Here is a 25,469-nt window from a genome sequence, read left to right as displayed (position 1 = left end):
CAAAGGTACCATGATGCAGGCCAGGTTATGTATGATGTTTCTATAATAATACATCAGCCCAAGCAAAGACCGAAGCTCCAATATTTTGATTGGTTCTGATTTAGATGTAGCTAAATAATTTAACTGTTCCAACCAGATATAGCTGGACTTTCCAAGGTGTGCACACTCTTGTACACCAACCTATCAATTCTCTAACTCAGTTTAAGTTTAGTGGGACCTTTTGCTGGCCTGGATCCTGAAGAAAACTTTAACCATTTGGCCAAGGCTTGGCTTTGTTTTGGGGTTTTGTGTGGGCTGACCTAGAGTCCTTCTGATCAGAATATGTCCTGAGTGAGGCTATACAATTGCCTTCACTCAAGTGGTGTTCCCTAAGCTCAGCAGAACTGGCGAGGGTTTCTACAACCATCCAAATAACCCGCAACTCATTTGTTCCACTTGACTACTCTTTTAAATTTGGAATGGGTTTGATGAGTGAAAGTTTTTTTTTCAAAACGGTATGCATAAGTGACAAAGCTATTAGATTTTCAGAAAGGTTTTTATGTCCATTTCAATAGCTTCTGAGGTATCATATTAAATACTGGGGAAGTGGGTATGGAGGATCCGGGGGTGGGGTGGGGGGGGGGGGGGGGTGCAGAGACGGGATTTGACTGAGCAGGTAAGGACCACAGTGGTGGTAAGCCAGCATGACAGGGGCATGGAGGTGTGATGTGACGTGGGGCAATGAGTGGGACGGACAGCATTGTTGCAATACGCCACAGATGAGACCTGATGGGAGCACAGAGGTAGGAAGTGACATATGGGCATAATGCATTGGGGAATGATGAGGGAGGGGAGGTGGGAAGAGAGATTGGTGGGACAGATGTAATGCATAAGGTTTGGCAGTATAAGCACACACTTATGTTGCTCTCTTCAAGAACTGAGGTAGGCCTTCTAACTAGTCCACCTCAACACCCACACAACAATACAGCTCGCAAAATGGCACCCCACCCACATCTCTAAGAGATTAAATTTGGCAGGCATGGGCTTCAGAGGAAGGCTCGACTTTCAGGAATTGGAGACCTGAGTCAAAAATCTGGGCCAGTGTCTCTAACCAGAATGGGAGGTGGCTTGTGTGCAGCATAATTACTGACATACACTTGAATGCAAAATAGCCAGCTTCTGTGCTGCAAAAATGTAATTCTACATAATAGTTACTAAGCAAGTATTAAAAATACTATTGTATATATTACACAAAATTACCTCCATGTGAACTGGTTGAATCAGTTGAACATTGAATTGATGCCTTTTCTGGGATGTGGTTGATAGTTTCAGCAAGTTTGATGGCAAGATAGGTCCGGCCAAGCTCAAATTTCTTCACAAGATAAGGACCATAAAGTTTTTCTAAGTTGGAAGGTAAAGGTATCTTGAGTAAATACTCAACTGCCTGTGAATTAACAATAGGATGATTTAGTATTACAGCAACATAGTAAATCCATGCACAATTCATCACAGGCCACGGAGTACGGAGTGTTACTTTTTTACATGCACGAGGGACAAAGAAATAAAGGGATATAGGGACAGGTTAGGAGCTGATAACTAGAGTGGGAGGATGCTCAAATGGGAGTCTAAGCAATAGCATAAACCAGTTGGGCTGAATGTCCTGGGGTTTTATGTAACTATGAATCAGGAGCTCCAAAGTGGTGATTTAGTTTTCTATTGGAATGAACAACTATAATGCAACAAAAATATTGCAAAATCTTGACTGCCTTATTTGGGTAATTGCCTAGAATAGTTAATGGCCAATCTAGTATGGTCATGCCATTGAATCTTGTTTGTTAGCTTGAAAGTTTAATTCTTAATAAACCCAGAAAAACTGGAATTAATGGGTATCAGAGGACAAATTTTCCATTGGTCAGAGTCATACATGGAAGATGCTTGTGGGAAATTGGAAGTCAGTTATCTCAGCTCCAGGACATATCTGCAGGAGTTCCTCAGAGTAGTGTCCGAGGCTCAACCATCCTCAGCTGCTTCATCGATGACCTTCCCTCCATCATAAGATCAGAAGTGGGGATGTCTACTGATAATTATGCAATGTTCAGCACCATTTGTGATTCCCTTCTTCACCGATGCTCAGTAGCAGCAGTATCTACAATCTACAAGATGCACCGCAGAAATTCAACAAAAATCCTTGCAGGACACCTTCCAAATCAGTGACCATTTCCATCGAGAAGGACAGTTGGAACACCACAAATTGCAAGTTCCTCTCCAAGCCTGTCACATATATATCAGCATTCCGTCAGTTCACTGGGTCAAAATCCTGAAAATCCTTCCCTAAGGGGCATTGTGGGACAACCTACAGCATGTAGACTACAGTGGTTCAAGAAGGCAGCTCACACCAACTTCTCAAAGACAACTGGGAATAGGCAAAAGATACTGGCCCAATCAATGACACCCACATCTCACGAGTGAGTGAATTGAAAAAAAAACAATGACATATTCATTAAATTGGCACAATCGATTAACATTTAACATATAAACACATTGCCAAGCACAAGTCATGGTTTAGAGGTGCCAGTGTTGGACTGGGAGGTACAAAGTTAAAAGTCTAGGTTATAGTTCAACAGGTTTATTTTATGGTACTAGCTTTTGGAACGCTGCTCCTCCATCAAGTGGTTGTGGAGTATTAGATCATAAGACACAGAATTTATAGCAAAAGTTTACAGTGTGATGTAACTGAAATTATATCATGAAAAAGACCTGGATTATTTAGTAAGTCTCTCATCTTTTACAATGACCATGTTGGTTTCAGTCCTTTCATATGTAAATCCCAGAACTTTAAAAAAGTTATATTCTCAAGTAAACTTTAACAATAGGTGTCATGTCATGTTCTTCGCAGCCTGCAACACATTATCAATGAGGATGAGCACCTCACCAAGACCTTCCCTGTGCTTCCACTTCTTGCCTTTAATCAGTCACCAAACCTCAAACAGATCATTGTTCACAGCAAACTGCTCAGTTTTCAGGACAACACCATACAACCCTGTCACAGCAGACGCTGCAAGACATGTCAGAGTGTCAACATGGATACCATCATTACTCATGTGACTTGGCCAACATTGTCTATGTCATACACTGCAAGGATGCCCTGAGGCATGGTACTTTGGCGGGACCGAGCAGAGCCCAGGGCAATGGATGAATGGATACCGCACAACAATCAACAGACAGGAGTGTTCCCTCCCAGTTGGAGAACACTTCAGCGGTCCGAGACATTCGACCTCAGACCTTCGGGTGACCATCCTCCAAGGTGGACTTCAGGACAGGCAACGACGCAAAGTGACCTAGCAGAGGCTGATAGCCAAGTTCGGTACCCATGAGGATGTTTTCAAGTGGGTGCTGGGTTCATGTCATACTACAGGTGACCCCATTGCACTACACACAGACATCCCTACACACCCATGCACTCACACAAAGCCTCTCTCATACACAAGCTTTCTCTAATATGCTCACACATTCCCACATTCTCAGCCACACACACACCCTCTCACAGACCGATATCCCTTTACACTCACACACATACACACTCTCTCTCACAGACACTCATACCACTCCCCTTATCCGCGCACATATATGTTTGTGGGGTGAATTTGTACTTGCAGAATTACATTTTATATTGCTCAAAAACTGCATGAATCCATGTAAGATTCCGTAAATGTCTTTTTTAGAAATGGAATCAGTCTGAACATTGGGACACAGACAGCCTCACACAGGGCACCTCACACCTTCAATGCATTATCTGGAACCACATGGCACCAATTGAAGAAGTTTACTTGAGAATGTAACTTTAAAAATGTTCTGGGATTTACATATGCAAGAACTGAAATCAACGTGGTCATTCTAAAAGATGAGAGACTTAACAAACAATCCAGGTCCTTTTCATTATAAAACTTCAGTTACATCACACTGTAAACTTTTGCTATAAATTCTGTGTCTTTCGATCTTATACTCCACAACCAATTGATGGAGGAGCAGCGCTCCAAAAGCTAGTACTTCCAAATAAACCTGTTGGACTATGACCTGGTGTTGCATGATTTATAACTTTGCTAAGAGCAAGGACAGCCAGACATTATGTTAATATGTTTATCGATCTGAGGGTGTTATAGATTGGAACATCAAATATATTTTGTTTGTTTCACAACATTCTCTGGTCATAGCAAGTGGAATTCTGATTTGAGTTCCAAACAAACTCTTTTTGATACCAGTTGATGATCTGAAGAAAAACATCATCAAGTTGGCTCTCTGCTCAAAATAAAATGATAGAGAAAAGTTGAATGCCATATTGACAAAGCCCTCTAAACTCATAGAATCATTGAATTGTTGCAGCACAAAAAGACCATTTAATCCATCATGTTAGCACTGCTCCCACAGGAACAATTCATATTTGACCACAGCCCCACACACTTGTCATATCCCTACACTTTTTTCATCTTTAGATATTTATAATATTTAGAAAATGCTATTTCCAACTTGACTTTTTGTAACAGCCTGGAGTACGTTTCATCTGATCCTGTTGTTTAGCCATTTTCATGGGTCTAATTCCTTTAACATTCCCCACGTTCATCATATCTAATATGTCACAAACCTCCTCCCCAAATACAATTCCTACATCACCTCCCTATTTTGTGAAGACAAATTCAAAGCATTTATTCAGAACCACAGTCAGATCTTCCACCTCTACATAAAAAAGACCAATAGATAACCCATGATTCTTACTCTTAAATGTATCCTCTTATTCTTCATAGGTTCTCCTTAGTTCTGTTTATTGATATTCTTTCATGCACTCACTTTGTCTTTGTTATTTCCATTTGGATTGTACTCCTGCCCTTTCAATATTCCTCTTTGCGATCTGCAGTACTTATTTCTTGATATCTCACAAAATCTTTCCATTTCTGCCTCATCTTACATGGCATGCTCATTGATCTAGACACCATGTAAATTTGAGTATTCCACCCATCTTTGTATGACACATTTACTCTGAATCCTCTGACACACCATCCTCGAATACCTCCCAATGCTCCAATATTGCAGGTCGCTATTTCTAATTCACTCTTGCTAATTCATTGAACCTGGGTAGTGTAGTAGTTACAGTACAGGGCAAAAGAGTCCCAAAATATGAAATTCAAATCACACCATAACTTGCAAAAGTAAACTTAATATAGCAAGTACATTAGGAGTTAACACCATGAAGAATAATGCGTCCTTAAACCCAAAAAAGCTGACCTGACTCTCCTGCTTGGTCTGGCCATCAAGAAATTCTTAAGGACTTGAACCAGCAGTGATGGATAACACATGCTGCTATCCCAGCTTTACAATCTTCCAAGAGCAAAATAAATTTGTGATCTATCATAGGAAAATCAAGTTCTACCTCAGTAATGTGGATTATTTCTTACCAGCAAATTCTCAGTCAAGAGAGCTCTTGATTGATCAAATCTTATGTGAACCTACAAAGGAAAATATTTTACATTTTCAATTGGCTTCATGGAGTCCATCTTATTGAAGAAGACTCTTCAATTTCAATATGAACATTATAACATGGAAGACTAACATTTCTATAATTTCTATACAAGATATCAACCTTATGTCACATGAAACAGAAAAAGAAAGAGAGTGCAAAGAGATAGACAGTAGACTGTGAGCTCTAATGAAAACAGACAAATTAAAGAACATAGAGGTGGCTAGACAGACTTATGGAAAGGAAAATCAAAGAGAATGCAGAATTCACACAGTTGGGATTGTCATTAGAAATGAATTTGTGAAAAGACCCTAAAATAATCCTAGAACATGTTAATAAAACTCACAAAAGTTGGTTTGATGACAGTGGTGTACATGTAGTGTACGTAAACTCATTGACTAATAGACAGCATTCCAAACCTGGCAACTGGTTTCAAACTCCACAGAAAAAGAATAGTTCATCTACCATGCCTCCAAAATGCAAGTTTAAAAAAGAAGGCGGCATTTGAATAAATAATTATGGACAGGGAGTAGTGAAGAAATTCAATTGTTTGTTGACATGCACGCCTTTTCTATGCAGTCTAAGCAGTCTGCAGACCCTCAACACAGACTAACACTAGTAAAATTCAAAGATAGAAAGTCTCTCCTGAAAAAGATTAGATGAGGTTAGATTCCCTACAGTGTGGAAACAGGCCCTTCGGCCCAACCAGTCCACACCGACCCTCCGAAGAGTAACCCACCCAGACCCATTTCCCACTGATTGATGCACCTAACACTACGGGCAATTTAGCATGGCCAATACACCTGACCTGCACATCTTTGGACTGTGGGAGGAAACTGGAGCACCCGGAGGAAACCCACGCAGACACGGGGAGAATGTGCAAACTCCACACAGACAGTTGCCCAAGGCTGGAATCGAACCTGGGACTCTGGTGCTGTGAGGCAGCAGTGCTAACCATTGGGCCACTGTGCCACCCTATGTCAACACTCACTAGAAAGAGCACTTTGTAACACTTCTACTGTTGTTATATACCAGAAATGAAGTACCTCCCGGCACCTTCAGTAAGAAGTGAGCTGATGACTTCTTGCTCAGTGAAATAATAGATGCTACCAACCAGATGAAAAACAAAGTTTCTGGTTCTGATAATATCCCTGCATAGAAGAGATGACACATTTGTGAAGCTCGGGCAGAATGAAGAAAATCCAAGTGACATTTCAGACATTATGATGATTGCATTATTCATAGAAAGGACACAAGTCAAACTATAGTAATTACAGGGGCAGAACACTGTGAAATCTTAGCTAGATTACTCCTTAATCAACTTTCACTAATTGCAGAGGAAATTCTTCCATTGTTCCTCTGTGGCATCCAACTTGCCAGATAAACAAATAATAGCACACCAACTTCAGGCAAAATATAGAGAACAGAACATCTATTTGTACATGGGTCTCTTCAATCTCACAGGGCATTTGACTCAGTAAATCAAACATCCTTTAAGGTGCTGTAGTGATATGGTTACCCATCTCGGTTCACAAAAGGGTCATCTGCTTTCTGCATGGCAATTGCAAATAAGAGTATGACAAATTGGCTCCTCCACAGTTCTTTGTCACTGTCAATACAGCAGTCAAGTCAACCTGTGAGATTCACCCACACTATTCTTAATATTTCATGTAGCAACGCTGCGGCTTCCTACTGACAAGCTGCCCAGAAATGGTAAGAAGGTATCATACAGATTGTAAATTTTTCAACCTAAATCAAGACAAGGACCACTTCTGTAATTAAACCACAACATGCTGACAATGCATAAGATAGTACTCACTATGAAGCACTTAACAGATAGTTGACTTATTTTTCACCAAAGTCCATGAAAGCACAGGATTTGTTCTGAAAACCAGGAAGACAAAGGTGCTCAACAAAATCATGCTGAACTTTTTCAAATCTAATATTTTCAATTAAAAATCATAGTAAAATGTCAGAAAATATCTCTCAATTCCCATATCTCAGAAGTAATTGATACCTAAATGCTGATATTGGTGGAGGTACCCCACCAAATCCAGTGGATTAGCTCAGCTCATGGCAAACGAATTTGGGTTCTTGAGAATTGAGATCTGATGCTAAACTATACTAGAGTAAATCCCCATCCCACCAGAGGGCCAAACATCCGTGACCATTGCTACACAACCATCAAAGATGCCTTCCACTCCATACCCCATCTCCACTGTGAAAAATCAGATCACAACGATGTGTTCCACCTCCCGGTTTACAAGCAGAAATTGAAATGGGAGGACCCAGTACACAACATAGAAGCTCTGAGGCAGTGGAAGAACTCTCACAGGACTGCTTATAATCTGTGGACTGGTCCATATTCAAGAACTCAGTGGTCAACATACATGAGTATTGTTACAGACTTCATTAACAAGTATATAGAAGACTGAGTGCCAAAGAAGTCAATCAGAATGTTCCCTAACCAGAAAACATGAATGAATAGAAAGCTCAGCTGTGTGGTGTTCATGTCAGACAACCCTGACTTTTACAGGATACCCAGATATGACCTCTAAAAGTCCATCAGAGACACCAAGAGACAAAACCGGACTAAGCTAGATTCCCAAACTAACCAAACACCCACCATTTTTGGCAAGGCCTACATGACGTTAACGGGCTACAAAGTGAAGCAGAGCAAAATAGCAAACAAAAATACAGCCCTCCCGTGATGTTCTCAATGCATTTTATGCTCACTTCAAATAGAAAGTCAGTGAAATGTTGTCACCTGCCCAGACAGCCCTGGATGCACCAGTTCCCTCAGTCACAACTGCAGACATCAGATCGGTGTTTTTGAGATTGAACCCATGGAAACTGACAAGTCCAGATGGAGTCCCCAATGGTGCACTCAGATCCTGTGCACACCAGCTGGCAGGAGTATTTGCTGACATATTTAACCTTTTCTTGTTATGACCTAAAAGTCCCCACCTGCTTCAAGAAGACCACCATCATCTTGGTGCCAAAGAAAATGCATGCAGCATGCCGAATGACTACTGCACAAAAGCCCTGACCTCCATAATTATGAAGTACTTCAAGAGGTTAGTCATGGCTCATATCAGCTCTAGTCTCACAGCCTCCCTTGATTCCTTGCAAATGAGCTACTGTCACAACAGCAGATGCCATTCCCCAGGCCCAACATACATCCCTGGAACAAGGGATAATGAGGATATCCAAGTCAGGCTCCTACTTATTGAGTACTGCTCTGCCTTCAACATTATAATTGCACCCAAGCTAATCTCCAAACTCTGGGACTTGGTCTTTGCTCCGCTTTCTGCAACTGGATCTTCGACCTCCTGACCCACAGACCATAGTGAGGATAGGCAACAACACCTCCTCCAAAATAATCCTCAACACCAGCACCCCATAAAGCTGCATATTCAGCTCCTTCCACACCTCCCTGCACACTCATGAATGTGTGACCAAATTCCATTCTAACTCAAGTTCGCTGACAACAATATTTCTGTAAACCGGATCTCAAACAATGATGAGATGGAATACAGGAAAGCGATAGAATACTTGATAACATGGTGTAAAGATAACAATCTCTCATTCAATGTCAGCAAAACAAAAGAGCTGATCATTGACCTCAGGAAGCAAGGTGGAGGGCACGCCCCTATCTACATCAATGGAGCTGAGGTGAAGGTGGTTGAAAGATCAAATTCCTTTGAATGGTGATCACCAACAATCTGTCCTGATCCACCCATGTTGACATGTGACTGTCAAGAAAGCACAACAATGCCTCCTCTTCCTCAAGAAGCTAAGGAAATACAGACTCTTAACCATTTTTAGAGATGCAGCATAAAAAAATTCTATCCAGATGCATCATTGGTTGGTATGGCAACCACTCTGCCCAAGACTGTAAAAAACTACAGAGTTATGAACACAGCCCAGTCCATCACGCAGGCCAACCGCCCATCCATGACACTGTCTATACTTTTTGCTGGCTCGAAAAGGCGCAAACATATTCAAAGACACCTCCCACCCCACTTATAAGCGCTTCCAAGCTCTTCGGCAGAGCAAAAGGTACAAAAGCTTAAACACAAAACAGTTTCTTCCGCGCTGTTCTTAGACTTCTGAATGAAACTTTCAAATTTCAAATTAACTGTTGACCTCACTCTTTGTGCACCTCTGTGCAGTCATAACATTATATTCCTTTCTCTAGTCTATTACCCTTATGCATGATCTGCCTGTACTGCATGCAAAACAAAATTTTTCACTGTACATGTGACAGTAAAAATCAAATCAAAAAATATACTGTTATTGAATGAAAAACTTAGGCTTCTCTAAAGTGCTGGAGGTAAGACAACTTACAAATGCTGTGTTAAGATCCGAGAATAATATTGGCAATGCATGAGAGAGAGAGAGAGAGAGAGAGAGAGAGAGAGAGAGAGAGAGAGAGAGAGAGACAGAGCAAGAGAGAGAGAAGAGAGAAGGTGTGAGTGTGTGCATGTGAGACAGTGTGTGTGGACCCTCTCAAAGGCTTATACCCCATACCTCTAAAAGATGAAAGCCTTAATAACAAATGAAGTTTGTTAAATATCTCATTTTACTTGCATTACACCGTAATCTTTTGCTATAAATTCTATATTTTATGGTCCTACTCCACAGACACCTGAAGAAGGAGCAGTGCTCAGAAAGCTAGTGCTTCCAAATAAACCTCTTGGACTATAACCTGGTGTTGTGTGATTTTTAACTTTATCCACTCCAGTCTAACACTGGCTCTTATACATTGTGGGTGGCACGGTGGCACAGTGGTTAGCACTGCTGCCTCACAGCGCCAGGGACCTGGGTTCAATTCCTGCCTCAGGCGACTGACTGTGTGGAGTTTGCACATTCTCCCCGTGTCTGTGTGGGGTTTTTCTCTGGGTGCTCCAGTTTCCTCCCACAGTCCAAAAATGTGCAGGTCAGGTGAATTGGCCATGCTAAATTGCCCGTAGTGTTAGGTAAGGGGTAAATGTATGGGTGGGTTGCGCTTCGGCGGGGCGGTGTGGACTTGTTGGGCTGAAGGGCCTGTTTCCACACTGTAAGTAATCTAATCTAATTTTGAATGCAGGAGAGCTTGTAAAACTAAGTTCATTAATCGTCTGTGAACCCACAGCCCTCACTGACATCTCACTTTACCTTAACATCCATGAGAAAGAGTCTTCCTGGAGACTAAGGGATTCATAATAGAGAAGAAATTATATTTATCAAGCTGATTAATTGTTAACATGCAGTTATTGTTGTAATATGGGCAAATGGCACAGTTGGATTTAGCATAGAAAATTTCCATGAATAGAAATCTCGACAGTGTTATGTCTGCCAGAGCTACACAAGCAATCTCCAAATTGTCTTATGGGATTTTTATGTAAACTGGGGAGATGGACTTTGATTATTATCACAACTTGAAAAAGTTCTGAAAATGCACCTTTAATACTGCGCGGAATTCTAGATTGTTGGCTTAGTTTCTGGTAAGAGATTCCCATAACATTTAGAGACAGAAATAAAACCTTCCCAACTGAGTCAAGCTGACACTCAAACAGACTAATAATGCTCAGTTTGTTCTCCTATCCTTATAAACCAGCAATGGGGATGGTCTAGCAACAGGCCACTGAAATATTAGCACATCTGAAAATCTTGAGAAGATCTTCACCAGTTAAATTAAGTTCATCATCTCTCATTACAAGTGGTGCATTGATGAAGTTTTCCTCCATCATAAACCCCATAACTTTCCCAGTGGAAACTAGACCTTATTTCTCTGATGGTTTTCTTCAATCTTACTGATCACTTAGTGATCTGTTTATTAAATATTTTGGTGAAAGAGTGTGATGACACAGAGATAGTTAGCCAAATCAAACCAGTCTTCATGTCCCTGTATTTACCACACAAATAAAATTAAAATTTCCAATGACCCTCAAAATGACTCCCATGGTTCCTACCCTGACATTTTCAATAACTAGCACCAGACTTTGAATAACTGATACTAGATATCAGGTTTATAGCTCAAACAAAAAACTTACAAATAATACAGCATATTTAGCAGAATGAAGTTACACAACAAGGTAATCTAATTAAGGTCTAAGATTTCAACCCAATCCTCAAACTCTAGCACCCATACTCACACAAGACAGACAAACAGGCAGACACAGTTCAGGGATAAGGAATAAAGAAGAAACATAAATGACCAGTTCACAAGCAGAGACCATGATCTGTAACCTCACTGGCACAAAGGATTATATCTTCCTTGGTTTCTCATGAAATCAATACATGCACATATCTTCCAGGAGGTTCTGAGGAATGTTCATTTAATTCTTATAACTGAGATTCTATTCTCTGAACTTGACAGGACAACCAAGGAGCAATCAAACCTTTGTCCGGTAGCTTCTGCGGGTACAATCTTCCTGGCTCAAACAGTACAAAAAAAAAGTTCAACCTGGAGCTCAGTGACCAGTGGTGTTCCACAGGGATCTGTCCTGGGAACTCCGCTCTCTGTAATTTTTATAAATGACTTGAATAAGGGTGAGTTAGTAGGTTTGCCAATGACATGAATATTGGTGGAGTTATGAATAGTGTGGAGGGTTGTTGTAGGTTGCAACGGGACATTGACAGGATGCAGAGCTAGGCTGAGATATGGCAGATGGAGTTCAACCTGGAAAAATGTGAAGGGATTCATTTTGGAAGGTCGAATTTGAATGCAGATTACAGGGTTAAAGTCAAGATTCTTGGCAGTGTGGAGGAACAGAGAGATCTTAGGGTCCACATCCATAGATCCCTCAAAGATGCCACCCAAGTAAATAGGGTTATTAAGAAGGTGTATGGTGTGTTGGCTTTCATTAGCAGGGGGATTGAGTTTAAGAGCCGCGAGGTTATGCTACAGCTCTAACCACACTTAGAATATTGTGTTCAGTTCTGGTAGCATAAGTTTAGGACGGATGTGGAAGCTTTCGAGAGGGTGCAGAGGAGATTTACCAGGAAGACATGGTTGAGGGAGAGGTTGAGGGAGCTAGGGCTTTTCCCATTGGAGCGAAGAAGGATGAGAGGTGACTTGATAGAGGTGCACGAGATGATGAGAGGCATAAATAGAGTGGATTGCCAGAGACTTTTTCCCAGGACAGAAGTGATTATCATGAGGGGGCATAATTTTAAGGGGATTGGAGGAAGGTTTGGGAGATGTCCGAGGGAGGTTTTTTTACAAAGAATGATGGATGCATGGAATGCACTGCCAGCAGTGGTTTCAGACTCAGATACATTAGAGACATTCAAGCGACTCTTGGATAGGCACATGGATGATAGAAAAATGTAGGGTTAGTTTGATCTTACAGTAGGATAAAAAATCGGCACAACATCGAGGGCCGAAGGGCCTGTAATGTGCTGTACTGTTCTATGTTCAAATTCTGGTCTCTCCTTGCCATACTGACCAGCCCCACACCATGTCCCAGTTACCATTCAGCAATTGCTATCTGCTCAAGCATAAGGCCTCTCCAGAGTTAAGGAATCTATAGAGTACTTTGTAATAAAAACAACCTGCAATTAATTTTCAGACCTGGTCTCAAAAGCAAATAACAGTTTACAAAAAAGCAAGTTGCTGCTCACAGTCCAAAAGATCATTTTCAGTTGTCAACTGGGCTCAGTGGTTAGCTCTGCTGCCTCACAGCACCAAGGACCTAGGTTCGATTCTATACTATCTGTGTGGAGTTTGCATGTTCTTCCTGCGTCTGTGTGGGTTTCCACCAGGTACACTGTCCAAAGATGTGCAAGTTAGGTGGATTGACATACTTAACTGTCCTTTGTGCTCAGGCATGTACAGGCTAGGTTGATTTGCCATGGGAAGTGCAGGATTTACAGGGATAGGGGGACGGGTTAGTGTGGACCTGTCGGGCCAAATACCACGTTTCCACACTGTATGGATTCTATTTATTTTATTTATGATAACTCTTATAGTTCTTTTTATATGAATTGTGCATGAATCAAAGCTCTGTGATGAGTGATTAAATGTAAGATTTAACAGAGTCCACCATTGTATAAGGAATCACAGCATAAACTCAGCGACTTGTGGTTTAATATCCTAAACTGGAGGAAATTCACAATCTGAGGTGTGAATTTCCTCCAGTTCACACCTCAGATTGGTCCGTTTGGATGGTTTAACCTCTGCTTATGGCCCAGATGAATACATCCTGGAGGAGCCTGGAATTCTGTCTGAAAAGATGTTCGAGTCACAAACTCTTGTAACATTTAGACAGTATTCAGGTGCTCATTTGCATTGCCACAGTCTCCTGTGTTATTGGTCAAAAACTGGAAAATGGGATTAGTGTAATCAGATCTCTGTTACTTGGCATGGACACAATAGACCAAATGGCAGGAGAGATATCTTGTCACAGCTCTTAGGCTGAAGACCAATATAGACAGAAAATTTGTTGAATGTGGATAGAGAAAGAAAGAAGCAAGGACAATGAAAGACTCAGAGAAAGCAAGTAAATGAGAGCAGCAATAGGAAGTGAGGACAGAGTAACATCTTAACTGGCAGAAAAGGAGGCTGAGGGAGAAAATGAGATTGAAGGTTTAAGAACACAAGTTGATAGGAAAAGTAATATATCCTTTTAAAGAGTTGGAGATCATATAGATAGTGTATTCTAGTGCAACTGTTCTAAGGCAAGTAAGTTGTGGGAATGGGATATGTAAACAGCTGATCATCATGAAGGAATATAATGGTGCCTTGTTGACAGAACATGAACAAAACTGTACTCCATTAACAGAAACAAACAAAGGTGATGTCCTTAAGTATAAAACTCTCGATTGTGTCCTATCCTAGAAGGACTCAAACATAAGAATCACTATGGGGTATTACTGACAGTAAATTCTACACAATAACTTTGAGCCAAATACTTAGTTTGGGTTCTGTAAAGAGTACTTGGTTCCAGATTTCATGACCAGTGCAAATCTCAAAGCAGCAGTCATAAATGAATAAACCAGGGCCTTGTAAATTGGAACAAGCAGCAAAGTCAAGGACAGCAGCCTCACAGTCCAAACCAGTGCTCACCCATCGGTTTTTGACCCATTTTATTTAAACAATGTCAACTTAAGACACCTGCTGACAATATCCCTTTCCCAAGAACAAATTTTAAAGTAAATACCAATCCTTTGCCAAAGTAATGTGATCAACCTGAGGAATTCCAAGGAAATTCCTGGTGCTTAACAAAATCGCTTTAACATTTTAACACACTTGTTGAATCTCTGCTTAACTTTCTCTGCTCTGTTAAAAACTTCTGTTTCTCCAGTCTGTCTTTAAACTAAAACTTATGAGCTGAATTTTATCATAGATCAGGTAAGCGCCATTGCGTCAAGTTTCATGGAGGGTTTCTGTCTGCAAGGCCTCGCAAGTTTTTTTTGTCCAATCATCCTTCAACATACTTCATTAACTCAGGACTACACCCCTAAGGTTGTTCCAGTGGTAATCCAATTCTGCCTCTAGGCAGGGCATACTCAGCCTGTTCGGCCCTGAGACACAAATGACACCCACGTTGCCCGACCAAACCACAAACCACAAATGGGCTCATTGTAGAGAAAGTGAGGACTCTAGATGCTGGAGAGTAGAGTCGAGTTGGAAAAGCACAGCAGGTCAGGCAGCATCCAAGGAACAGGAGAATTGACATTTCAGGCAAAAGCCCTTCATCAGGAATGAGGCTGGGAGCCTCGGGGGTGGAGAGATAAATGGGATGGGGGTGGTAGGACAGATGTGATAGCATTGGAAAGGGTGCAGAGGACATTTCCCAGGATATTCCCTGGACAGTTTCAGTAATGAAGAGAGATTGGACAGAGTGGGGTTGTTTTCCTTGGAGCAGAGGAGATCGAGAGGGAACATGATTGAGATGTATAATACTATATGAGGTATAGATAGGGTAGACAAGGTAAAACTTGTCCCATTGATGGAGGGATCAATGACCAGGGAGCATAGATTTAAGGTAAGCAGCAGATGGTTTATATGAGATGTGAGAAAAAAACTTTCTCACCTCATATACTCCATCACACTCACACACACACACTCTCTCACTCTCCCTCACATGCACGCACACACACATATAAGTCTATGGGGTGAGGTGGTGTTCATCTGGAACTCAGTGCCTTTAAAGGTGGTAGAGGCAGAAACTTTTATAATGTTTAAGAAGCATTTATATGTGCACATGCAATGCCAAGGCTATGGATCAAGTGCTGGAAAATGGGATTAGAATAGTTCAGCGGTTGTTTTTGACTGACATGAATGTGTTGGACTGAAGGGCCTTTTTTTCTGTGCTGTAGATCTCTGTGACTCTCTTGGTGCAAAGTGTCTAAGATCGATGTCTGTAAGAGCAAGTAATGGGCTAGAGTCACAAGGTGCCTCCTTAGACTTTCATTTTGGGAATCTTCAGCATCTAGTGTTGATCCAGCTGGAGGGAGAATAGGAATGTGCATTTTAATGAGGTGGAGGTGCCAGTGTTGCACTGGGGTGGACAAAGTTAAAAATCACACAGCACCAGATTATAGTCCAACAGGTTTATTTGGAAGTACAAGCTTTCGGAGCACTGCCTCTTCATCAGTTAGCTGTGGAGGAAGATCAAAGGACACAGAATTTACAGCAAAAGATCATAATGTCATACACTGATGCAATATATTGAACGAACCTAGATTGCTGTTAAGTCTTTCATCTTTTAGAATGAGTTGCAGGTTTTGACTCATAAATATGCAAATTCTTTCAAGTCACATTCCTAAAACAACTTAAGGCTTCATTAAAAAAAAGTGCATTAAAGGTTAGAATCTGTATGTACTCAAACCTTGGGTCAGAATTGTTTTATTTCCAAAGTTGAAACTTATAAAATGTCACATGGATGATAAAAAATATTGACTCCCTACAGCCTGTGTGCATTTTGAACAGAATAGAATATATCGGCAAATACAATTCTGCAAATGCAAATTCACCCCATAAACCTTCCTATGTGTGCACACACATGTAGTTGAGGGAGAGTGAGGGAATGTGTGTGTGTGTGTGTCTGACTGAGCGACAGCATGGGTATGAGAGAGGATCTGCGTGAGTCTGTGAGTACATAAGGGTGTGTGTGTGTGTATATGTGCTTGTGTATGCGAGTGTGTATGTGAGAGTGTGTAGTGTAGTGGGTTCACCTGTAGTGTGACATGAACCCAAGGTCCTGGTTGAGGCCATCCTCATGGGTACTGAACTTGGCTATCAGCCTGTGCTCAGTAACTTTGCTTTGTTGCGTATCCTGAAGTCCACCTTGGAGTATGTTGACCGGAAGATCCAAGGCTGAATGTCCCTGACCACTGAAGTTGTTCCTGACTGGGAGGGAACATCCCTGTCTGGCGATTGTTATGCGGTGTCCCTTCATCCACTGTTGTAGCGTCTGCTTGGCCTCGCTAATGGACCATGCCTTGGGGCATACTTGCCTGCAGCATACCAGCTAGACAACGTTGGCAGAGTAATAAGAGTACCTGCTGCATACATGGTGGGTAGTGTCCCTACATGTAATGGCAGTATCCACGTTCACACTCTGACACATCTTGCACTGGTTGCCATGACAGGGTTGTACGGTGTTTTGGTTGATGTTGTCCTGAAGGCTGGGCAGTTTGCTGCAAACAATGGTCTGTTTAAGGTTTGATGGTTGTTTAAAGGCAAGAAGTGGGGTGGGTAGGGAAGGTCTTGGCAAGGTGCTTATCCTCATCGATAATGTGTAGTAGGCTGCGAAGAACATGGCAAAGTTTCTCTGCTCCCAGGAAGTACTGAACAATGAAGGGTACCCTATCGGTCGCATCCTGTGTCTGTCTCCTGAGGAGGTCATTACAGCTTCTCACTGTGACAAATCAGAACTGGCGATCGATGTGTTGAGCATCGTATCCTGTTTTTATGAGGACATCCTACAGCACCTTTAGGTGTCTGTCACATTCCACCTCATCTCAGTAGATCCTGTGTATGCATAAAATTGTCCCTAGGGGATGGCTGTTTTAATATACAGAAGTGCAGCATTGTGAAGAATGAGACAGTTACTAAAGAGTAGCCCATGGTAAGTCTGATGGTGAATGAAACTTGTTGATATCACTGTGTAGTTGTTTCAGTGACTCCTCACCATGGTCCAGTGGAAGAAAATGTCATCACTATATCTGGCGTATAGTGCTGGTTGGAGATCCTGTACAGCAAAGAGGTCTTGTTCGAACTTGTGCATGAAATTGTTGGCATACTGGAGTGCAAATTTGGTCTCCATGGCTGTTCCATGTGTCTGGATGAAGAACCGGTTGTCAAAGGTGAAGATGTTGTGGTTGAAGATGAAGCGAATGAGTTGTAGAATGGTGCTCGGGGATTGGCAGTTGTTGGTGTTGAGTATTGAAGTTGTTGCCGCATTGTGGGGGATGCTGGTGTAGAGTGCTGAAACATTCATTGCAACGAGGAATGTTCCTGGTTCGACTGGATGCTGAGTTTCTGTAAGAAATCTGTAGTATCGTGACAGAAGTTGGAGATCCCCTGTACAATGGGTTTCAAGATGCCCTCGACATAGCCAGAGAGGTTCTCACACAGGGTTCCATTGCCTGACATGATGGGATGTCCAGGTGTGTTGGCTTTGTGTATCTTCAGAAGGCAGTTGAAGTCCCCTACATGAGAAGTAAATGGGATGAGAGTCCATAGGGAACTCTGAAGGACAGGATCAAAAGTTTTGATTAATCTCTTTAGTTCATGGGTGTGTTCTTTGGTCAGATCAGTCAGTAGGTACCTGTAGTGTTCCTGGTTGTTCAGTTGTCAGTACACTTCCTTGCAATAGTCCGTTCTATTCTGAACAACAATGGCTCCTCCTTTATCTGCTCGTTTTATGACAATGTTGCGATTGAATTTGTGAACATGGATGGCATTGCATTATGACAGAGTGATGTTTTGCTCTACCTTGTGAGTGCAGCTGATGAATCTGGCATTTACACATTTCCTGACTGTTTGAGCACACATGTCAAGCCAAGGGCAGCAGCCATCAGGAGGGGGCCAAATTGACTCCTTCTTTGGTCGCTCCACTACAGATCTCCTCTGCCTGTTCCGTTTCATCAATTGTCTCGTTGGGTTTGCTGCTGACATCTTGGAAGAATTCATGGAGTCTCAATTGTCCGATGAATTCCTCTGTGTCTGCCACAAGACCAATGGGCCCATTTTGGTGGTGAGGCAGAAATTGAGCTCTCGGCTAAGAACTTCAATCTCTTCCAGTGACATCTAAAAGATGAAAGACTGAACAGCAATCTAAGGAAGTAGTGTCAGGTTAATAAGGTGCCAAGTGAGAAGAGTAGCATGCCAGGGTTGAGGCCCAACAATCACATTATTGGTGAGTTCTTCTTAAACACTTTTCATCAAAATTTTCCCTTTGGCAATGTTTGCAATTTTAGTGGTCAAAAAATCCAGAAGTAGAATGTTCAAGTATAGAACAACCAAAAAACAAGTCAGGTTTCCAAACCTAAAAATGTTACAGGTTTGGTACCAGAGGACTGGAGGATTGCAAATGTTGTGCCCTTGTTCAAGAAGGGCAGTAGATAACCCAGGTAATTATAGACCAGTGAGCCTTACTTCCGTTGTTGGAAAGGTTTTGCAAAGGATTATAAGAGATAAGATTTAAAATCATCTAGCAAGCAACAAGTTGATTTCAGATAGTCAACATGGTTTCAAGGGCAGTTTTTTGAGAAGGTGACCAAGCATGTAGATGAGGGTAGGGCAGTTGATGTGGTATACATGGATTTCAGTAAAGCCTTTGATAAGGTTCCACATGGTAGTCTTTTGGAGAAAATGCAGAGGAATGGGATTGAGGATAATTTAGCAGTGTGTATTAGAAACTGCCTTCCTGAAAGAAGACAGCAAGTGGTGGTTGGTCTGTTTTAGGACCACTGATGTTTTAATGACTTAGACACTGGCATAGGTGGATGGATTAATAAACTTGCAGACATGGAAAATGTTACGGGTTGCAGGGTGACTTGGGCTGAGAGGTGGCAAATGGAGTTTAATGCAGCTAAATGTGAGGTGATGCACTTTGGGAAGAATAACAGGAAGGCAGAGTACTGGGTCGATGGAAAGATTCTTGGTAGTGTGGATGTGCAGAGGGATCTTGAAGTCCATGTAAATAGATCCCTGAAAGTTGCCACTCAGGTGGATAGTGCTGTTAAGAAGGCATATGGTGTGTTAGGTTTCATTCGTAGGGGGATCGGGTTCCGGAGCTGCAATATCCTGCTACAACTATACAAAACGCTGGTGCGGCCACACTTGGAATATTGTGTTCCGTTCTGGTCCCCATATTTCAGGAAAGATGTGGAAGCACTGGAAAAGGTGCAGAGGAGATTTACCAGGATGTTGCCTGGTCTGGAGGGAAGGTTTTATAAGACCATAAGACACAGGAGTGGAAGTAAGGCCATTCGGCCCATCGAGTCCACTCCGCCATTCAATCATGGCTGCTGGGCACTTCAACTCCACTTACCCGCATTCTCCCCGTAGCCCTTAATTCCCCGAGACAACAAGAATCTATCAATCTCTGCCTTGAAGACATTTAGCGTCCCGGCCTCCACTGCATTCTGCGGCAATGAATTCCACAGGCACACCACTCTCTGGCTGAAGAAATGTCTCCGCATTTCTGTTCTGAACTTACCCCCTGTAATTCTAAGGCTGTGTCTACGGGTCCTAGTCTCCTCACCTAACGGAAACAATTTCCTAGCATCCATCCTTTCCAAGCCATGTATTATCTTGTACGTCTTTATTAAGTCTCCCCTTAATCTTCTAAACTCCAATGAATACAATCCCAGGATCCTCAGCCGTTCCTCATATGTTAGACCTACCATTCCAGGGATCATCCGTGTGAATCTCCGCTGGACACGTTCCAGTGCCAGTATGTCCTTCCTGAGGTGTGGTGACCAAAACTGGACACAGTACTCCAAATGGGGCCTAACTAGAGCTTTATAAAGTCTCAGTAGCACAACGGTGTTTTCATATTCCAACCCTCTTGAGATATGTGACAACATTGCATTCGCTTTCTTAATCACAGACTCAACCTGCATGTTGACCTTTAGAGAATCCTCGACTAGCACTCCCAGATCCCTTTGTACTTTGGCTTTACGAATTTTCTCACCGTTTAGAAAGTAGTCTGTGCTTTTATTCTTTTTGCCAAAGTGCAAGACCTCGCATTTGTTCACATTGAATTCCATCAGCCATTTCCTGGACCACTCTCCCAAACTGTCTAGGTCCTTCTGCAGCCTCCCCACTTCCTCAGTACTACCTGCCTGTCCACCTATCTTCGTATCATCGGCAAACTTCGCTAGAATGCCCCCGGTTCCCTCATCCAGATCATTAATATATAATGCGAACAGCTGTGGCCCCAACACTGAACCCTGCGGGACACCGCTCATCACCAGCTGCCATTCTGAAAAAGAACCTTTTATCCCAACTCTCTGCCTTCTGTCAGACAGCCAATCCTCAATCCATCCCAGTAGCTCACCTCAAACACCAGGGGCCCTCACCTTGCTTAGCAGCCTCCCGTGTGGCACCTTATCAAAGGCCTTTTGGAAGTCTAGATAGACCACATCCACTGGATTTCCCTGGTCTAACCTACTTGTCACCTCTTCAAAGAATACCAACAGGTTTGTCAGGCATGACCTCCCCTTAGTAAATCCATGTTGACTTGTTCTAATCAGACTCTGCTCTTCCAAGAATTTAGAAACCTCATCCTTAATGATGGATTCTAGAATTTTACCAACAACCGAGGTTAGGCTAGTTGGCCTATAATTTTCCATCTTTTGTCTTGATCCTTTCTTGAACAATGGGGTTACAACCGCGATCTTCCAATCATCCGGGACTTTCCATGACTCCAGTGACTCTTGAAAGATCTCAACCAATGCCTCCGCTATTTCCTCAGCCACCTCTCTCAGAACTCTAGGATGTATCCCATCGGGGCCAGGAGATTTATCAATTTTAAGACTTTTTTAGCTTTTCTAGCACTATCTCTTTTGTAATGACAACCATACTCAACTCAGCCTCCTGACTCCCTTTAATTGTTGGGATATTACTCCTGTCTTCCACTGTGAAAACTGACGCAAAGTATTTGCTAAGTTCTCCTGCTATTTCCTTATCTCCCATCACTAGGCTTCCAGCATCAGTTTGAAGTGGCCCAATGTCTATTTTTGTCTGTCATTTGTTTCTTATGTATTGAAAGAAACTTTTACTATCGTTTCTAATATTACTAGCTAGCCTACCTTCATATTTGATCCTCTCCTTTCTTATTACTCTCTTTGTTATCCTCTGTTTGTTTTTGTAGCCTTCCCAATCTTCCCAATATGAGGAAAGGCTGAGAGACTTGAACCTGTTCTCATTGGCAAGAAGAAGGCTTAGAGGGGATTTGGTAGAGACATACAAGATGATCAGGGGATTAGGTAGGGTAGACAGTGAAAGTCTTTTTCTAGGATGATGACGTCAGTGTGTATAAGGAGGCATAACTACAAATTGAGGGGTAATAGATTTAAGACAGATGTTAGAGGCAGGTTCTTTATGCAGAGAGTGGTAAGGGCGTGGAATGCCCTAACTGCTAACGTAGTCAACTCAGCCACATTAGGGAGATTTAAACAATCCTTAGATAAACACATGGATGATTTTGGGATAGTGTAGGGGGACGAGCTGAGAATAGTTCACAGGTTGGCGCAACATTGAGGGCTGAAGGGCCTGTTCTGCGCTGTATGTTCTATGCTCCAGCAACTAAGGTGGGAGATTTCACTTAAAGTTTGTCCACAACTAACTGTCGTCTATTTCTTCCCTCTTCAGCATTACTTAGACACTCCCTAGTCTTGCAGTGCAGTTAGGATGTTTAAGAAGAATGGAAACATTGCAGTTAGAGGCTCAGATTTCACCTGAGGATGTTTATGGGAATAGCCTGAGGAATGACAAACCTTGTGCAGGATTACTGGGTTACCAATAAGACCACTACTTGCTAAAATATAACCATGATCAAGAACTAACATTTACCTTGCTTAGGAATTTGTCTTAGCTCAGTAAAATGGGAAAACTTAGGAATAGGACAGTGTAAACAGATACCAAAGCAGCAAGACCATATGAAACTTACATAAAATTTTAAACAGCTTATTTGTGACAAAAATGACAAAGACTTTGCGAGTGTTGTTAAAAGACGGAATTAAATGTATAGGTTCCTTTAGGAAGTAAAATCTTTAAGCAATTAGATAAGCAACACAAGTAAATATGAAAAGCATTACTAAACCGAAAGCTGTTTGTAAAGAAGTCATCACACAGTCCCCACCTAAGTCATCTTTTTGAAAATTGCCTGTTGTGTTGTGCCTCTCAGAAATTCTGCCTCTAAAAGACATCTCCTGATAAATAGCATTAATCTCTTAGCTCAGACGTGTTATGATACGCCTCCGGAGCAGATGGGACTTGAAACCAGACTCTCTGCCCAGATCTAGGGACACTACCACAAAAATGCTCACATTTAGTAACAAGTTGAGTGTAATCAGCCTTAAAAGGTCTTAAAAAGCTCTCTATTTTATTCTGAATAGCCCCAGTTGACTGCCCATCACTTGATGACCCTGAGCTGCAAGCTTTAAACTTAGTTTGGGGTCAGAGCCATGGTAGGAAACCAGCAGAGGCCAGAGGCCAACAAAACCAATTTGTGCTACTGCCCAGATGCGATCCAGACTCAACTTGTTTTAGAAATCCAACCTAGGGAGCCATAACATAGATGATACCAGAGTAGTGCGATGATTCTCCTACATCCCGTCTGATGGTACTCTGCAGAGACAGAGACATCATTTGACCTCTCCTCAAAAAAATACTCGGAGTTCAACCAGGTCAGGATGAAACTCTTTTCGAATTAATCCTTGCATGAGAAAACTACAATGGTTTCTCTCCATTAACTCCACTTCACTCATTCTAAACAGTTAACAAACTCATAAAATGGTTATCTGTTTGCTCAGCTCTTGAAGGAAATATATATATTTGTGAGTGGGATCCATTTTTCAGTAAATTTACAAATATTGTCAGTGTTTGTCATGAATTTACCCTTTTTGGTTAATTTAGTTTTGCATCATGTTTTACCTAATAGGAGAACATACTCCTATGTCAGCTACATCATGAAAGAAGGGGAGATTGGAATGTACATGTTATTAATGTATCATTAATAATGAGAAATAATCTAAACATGTTATGAAAGACTGAAATGAAAACTGTTACGTACCTTGGTCTCTCGAGATCTGAAACCTTCTAGAAGTGCATGTGGAAGCTTTTTACCATTAAGCAAGAAAGTGTGTTCATCAAAAGCTTCTGCAAAGAGGCCCAAATCTGCTAAAACCCTGACCTGTTTACATTTGTTAAAAAAAAGTAAATATCAGTAACTTATTTTACAGCCAAATCTAAACAATTTCTAAGTCACAATGTTTGGGAAAGAGAAATTAATGTATATTTTCCAATCCTAAAATGATTGCAGATTCAAATGAAGGATCAATCATCACTAATGCAATACAGGAATACAAAGACCTCAAAGTCCTATCAGGTTCTGATTTTAAAATCTCTAAATAAGCAACTCATTGACCAAGCATTAAAAAATACATTTTGAAGAAAATCATCCAAAAAACACAAAACCCAATAATTTCGTTACCTTCAGTATTCGTCCCCAAACACTCCTATATACGTCACGACAGATTACACTGACAAAGTACTGGTAGAGTGTGAATAAAGGCAGAACCTACCATGTGAAATAAAGATACATAATTAAAACAAGCTTCTTAAAGATGTAAGCTCTGTATAATACAAGACAAAGTGCCATGAAAGGTAGTTTGCTGAGCAGTTCAACCCACTGGGCTGTATTTTAACCCCATCACCACTCGGGTGTAATTTTGGGGGCAGCAAACACAAAAATGTCAGATGGTAAACTCACCACCTTCTTGCCCACCCCTAACCTACTGTCAACAATAGAAAAGACAAGCAGGTGTAGGTAAGCTACTCAGCTTTAGGCCTATTGAGTCCAATTATTGAAAGCAAGGTAAATTTTACTTAGATGAAATGGAGTCTTTAAAATATTATACCTTAAGCAACTGATAAGGACACACAATGCTGACAGTTTCAGAGATTAAGAAAGAATGTCAGCTTAAAAAGAACCATCTTCAAAATTCGACCTATATACAAGCATATACTGTAATTTAAATTTGATTTATACCCTCCTTCCCTGGAGCACCACATTAGTGGTCAACTCTCCCAACTCCCCCAACAGTATGGCTAAGCTAGCTAGCCACAATTGCTGTACAAATTAATCACAGGTTATTTAGTCTATTGAAATACATCACAGCACAAGAATTATTGTCTTCTGTGAAAGAATCTGTTTTGCAAAAATGTCAATCAACAAAATAACTTTGCTGTGAAAACACAAAAATACTATTGGAAAAAAATGCCACTGGAACACAGTCAGAATGAATCAGTGGACTTCCATCTGATAGAGTCTAAGTCTTTTTTCAATTGATGACTACATAAGTTTTTCTATTCAGTCAACAAGTCTATAAAGTAAGTAATAATGAGGCAGAGCTGTGGAAGAGAGAAAAGAAAAGGAAGCAGACCCTATACTCCAGATCCCATGGTCTTGTTGGATACCCTGCTTCATGTGCTCAGAGATCTGTGGGTCGTACATCAGCTAGTTCAGCCACATAAAGATCCACAACAAAAACTTTAGAACCTGAGTAGACAAACATCCTGGAGTTGAAAAACAACCAATGATGACAAAACAAGATAAGAAATGGGAACATAAGTAGGCTATTATGCCCCTTGAGGTTGCTCAGTCATCCATTATAATAACTGCCTAAACTCTAGTTATGCCCTAAAATTAAAGGAAGATATTGTTTACACTGATGGAAAATTCATTTTTGAAAATGCTCCAAAAAGAGCACACAAAAAGAGTTTCTTTTGTAAAGTTCTGCATTGGGC

At 41.5% G+C, this 25,469-nt stretch overlaps 1 protein-coding gene across 1 annotated transcript in view; it reads right to left on the bottom strand.

Annotated features, from left to right (window-relative positions):
- cfap54 (cilia and flagella associated 54) overlaps positions 1-25,469 on the bottom strand; it is a 450,427-nt gene that overhangs the window by 160,448 nt on the left and 264,510 nt on the right. The window contains exons 47-50 of the mRNA XM_072562407.1: positions 24,154-24,240; positions 23,734-23,853; positions 5,427-5,477; positions 1,240-1,423 (exon numbers count right to left, since the gene is read on the bottom strand). Coding sequence (XP_072418508.1) covers positions 1,240-1,423; positions 5,427-5,477; positions 23,734-23,853; positions 24,154-24,240 — 442 coding nt within the window. The remainder of the gene's footprint in view (positions 1-1,239; positions 1,424-5,426; positions 5,478-23,733; positions 23,854-24,153; positions 24,241-25,469) is intronic.

The sequence above is a fragment of the Chiloscyllium punctatum genome, chromosome 44 (assembly GCF_047496795.1).
Source record: "Chiloscyllium punctatum isolate Juve2018m chromosome 44, sChiPun1.3, whole genome shotgun sequence".
NCBI lineage: Eukaryota > Metazoa > Chordata > Chondrichthyes > Orectolobiformes > Hemiscylliidae > Chiloscyllium > Chiloscyllium punctatum.
Note: the sequence above shows the minus strand (reverse complement) of the source record. Positions and strands in the feature narration are given on the sequence as shown.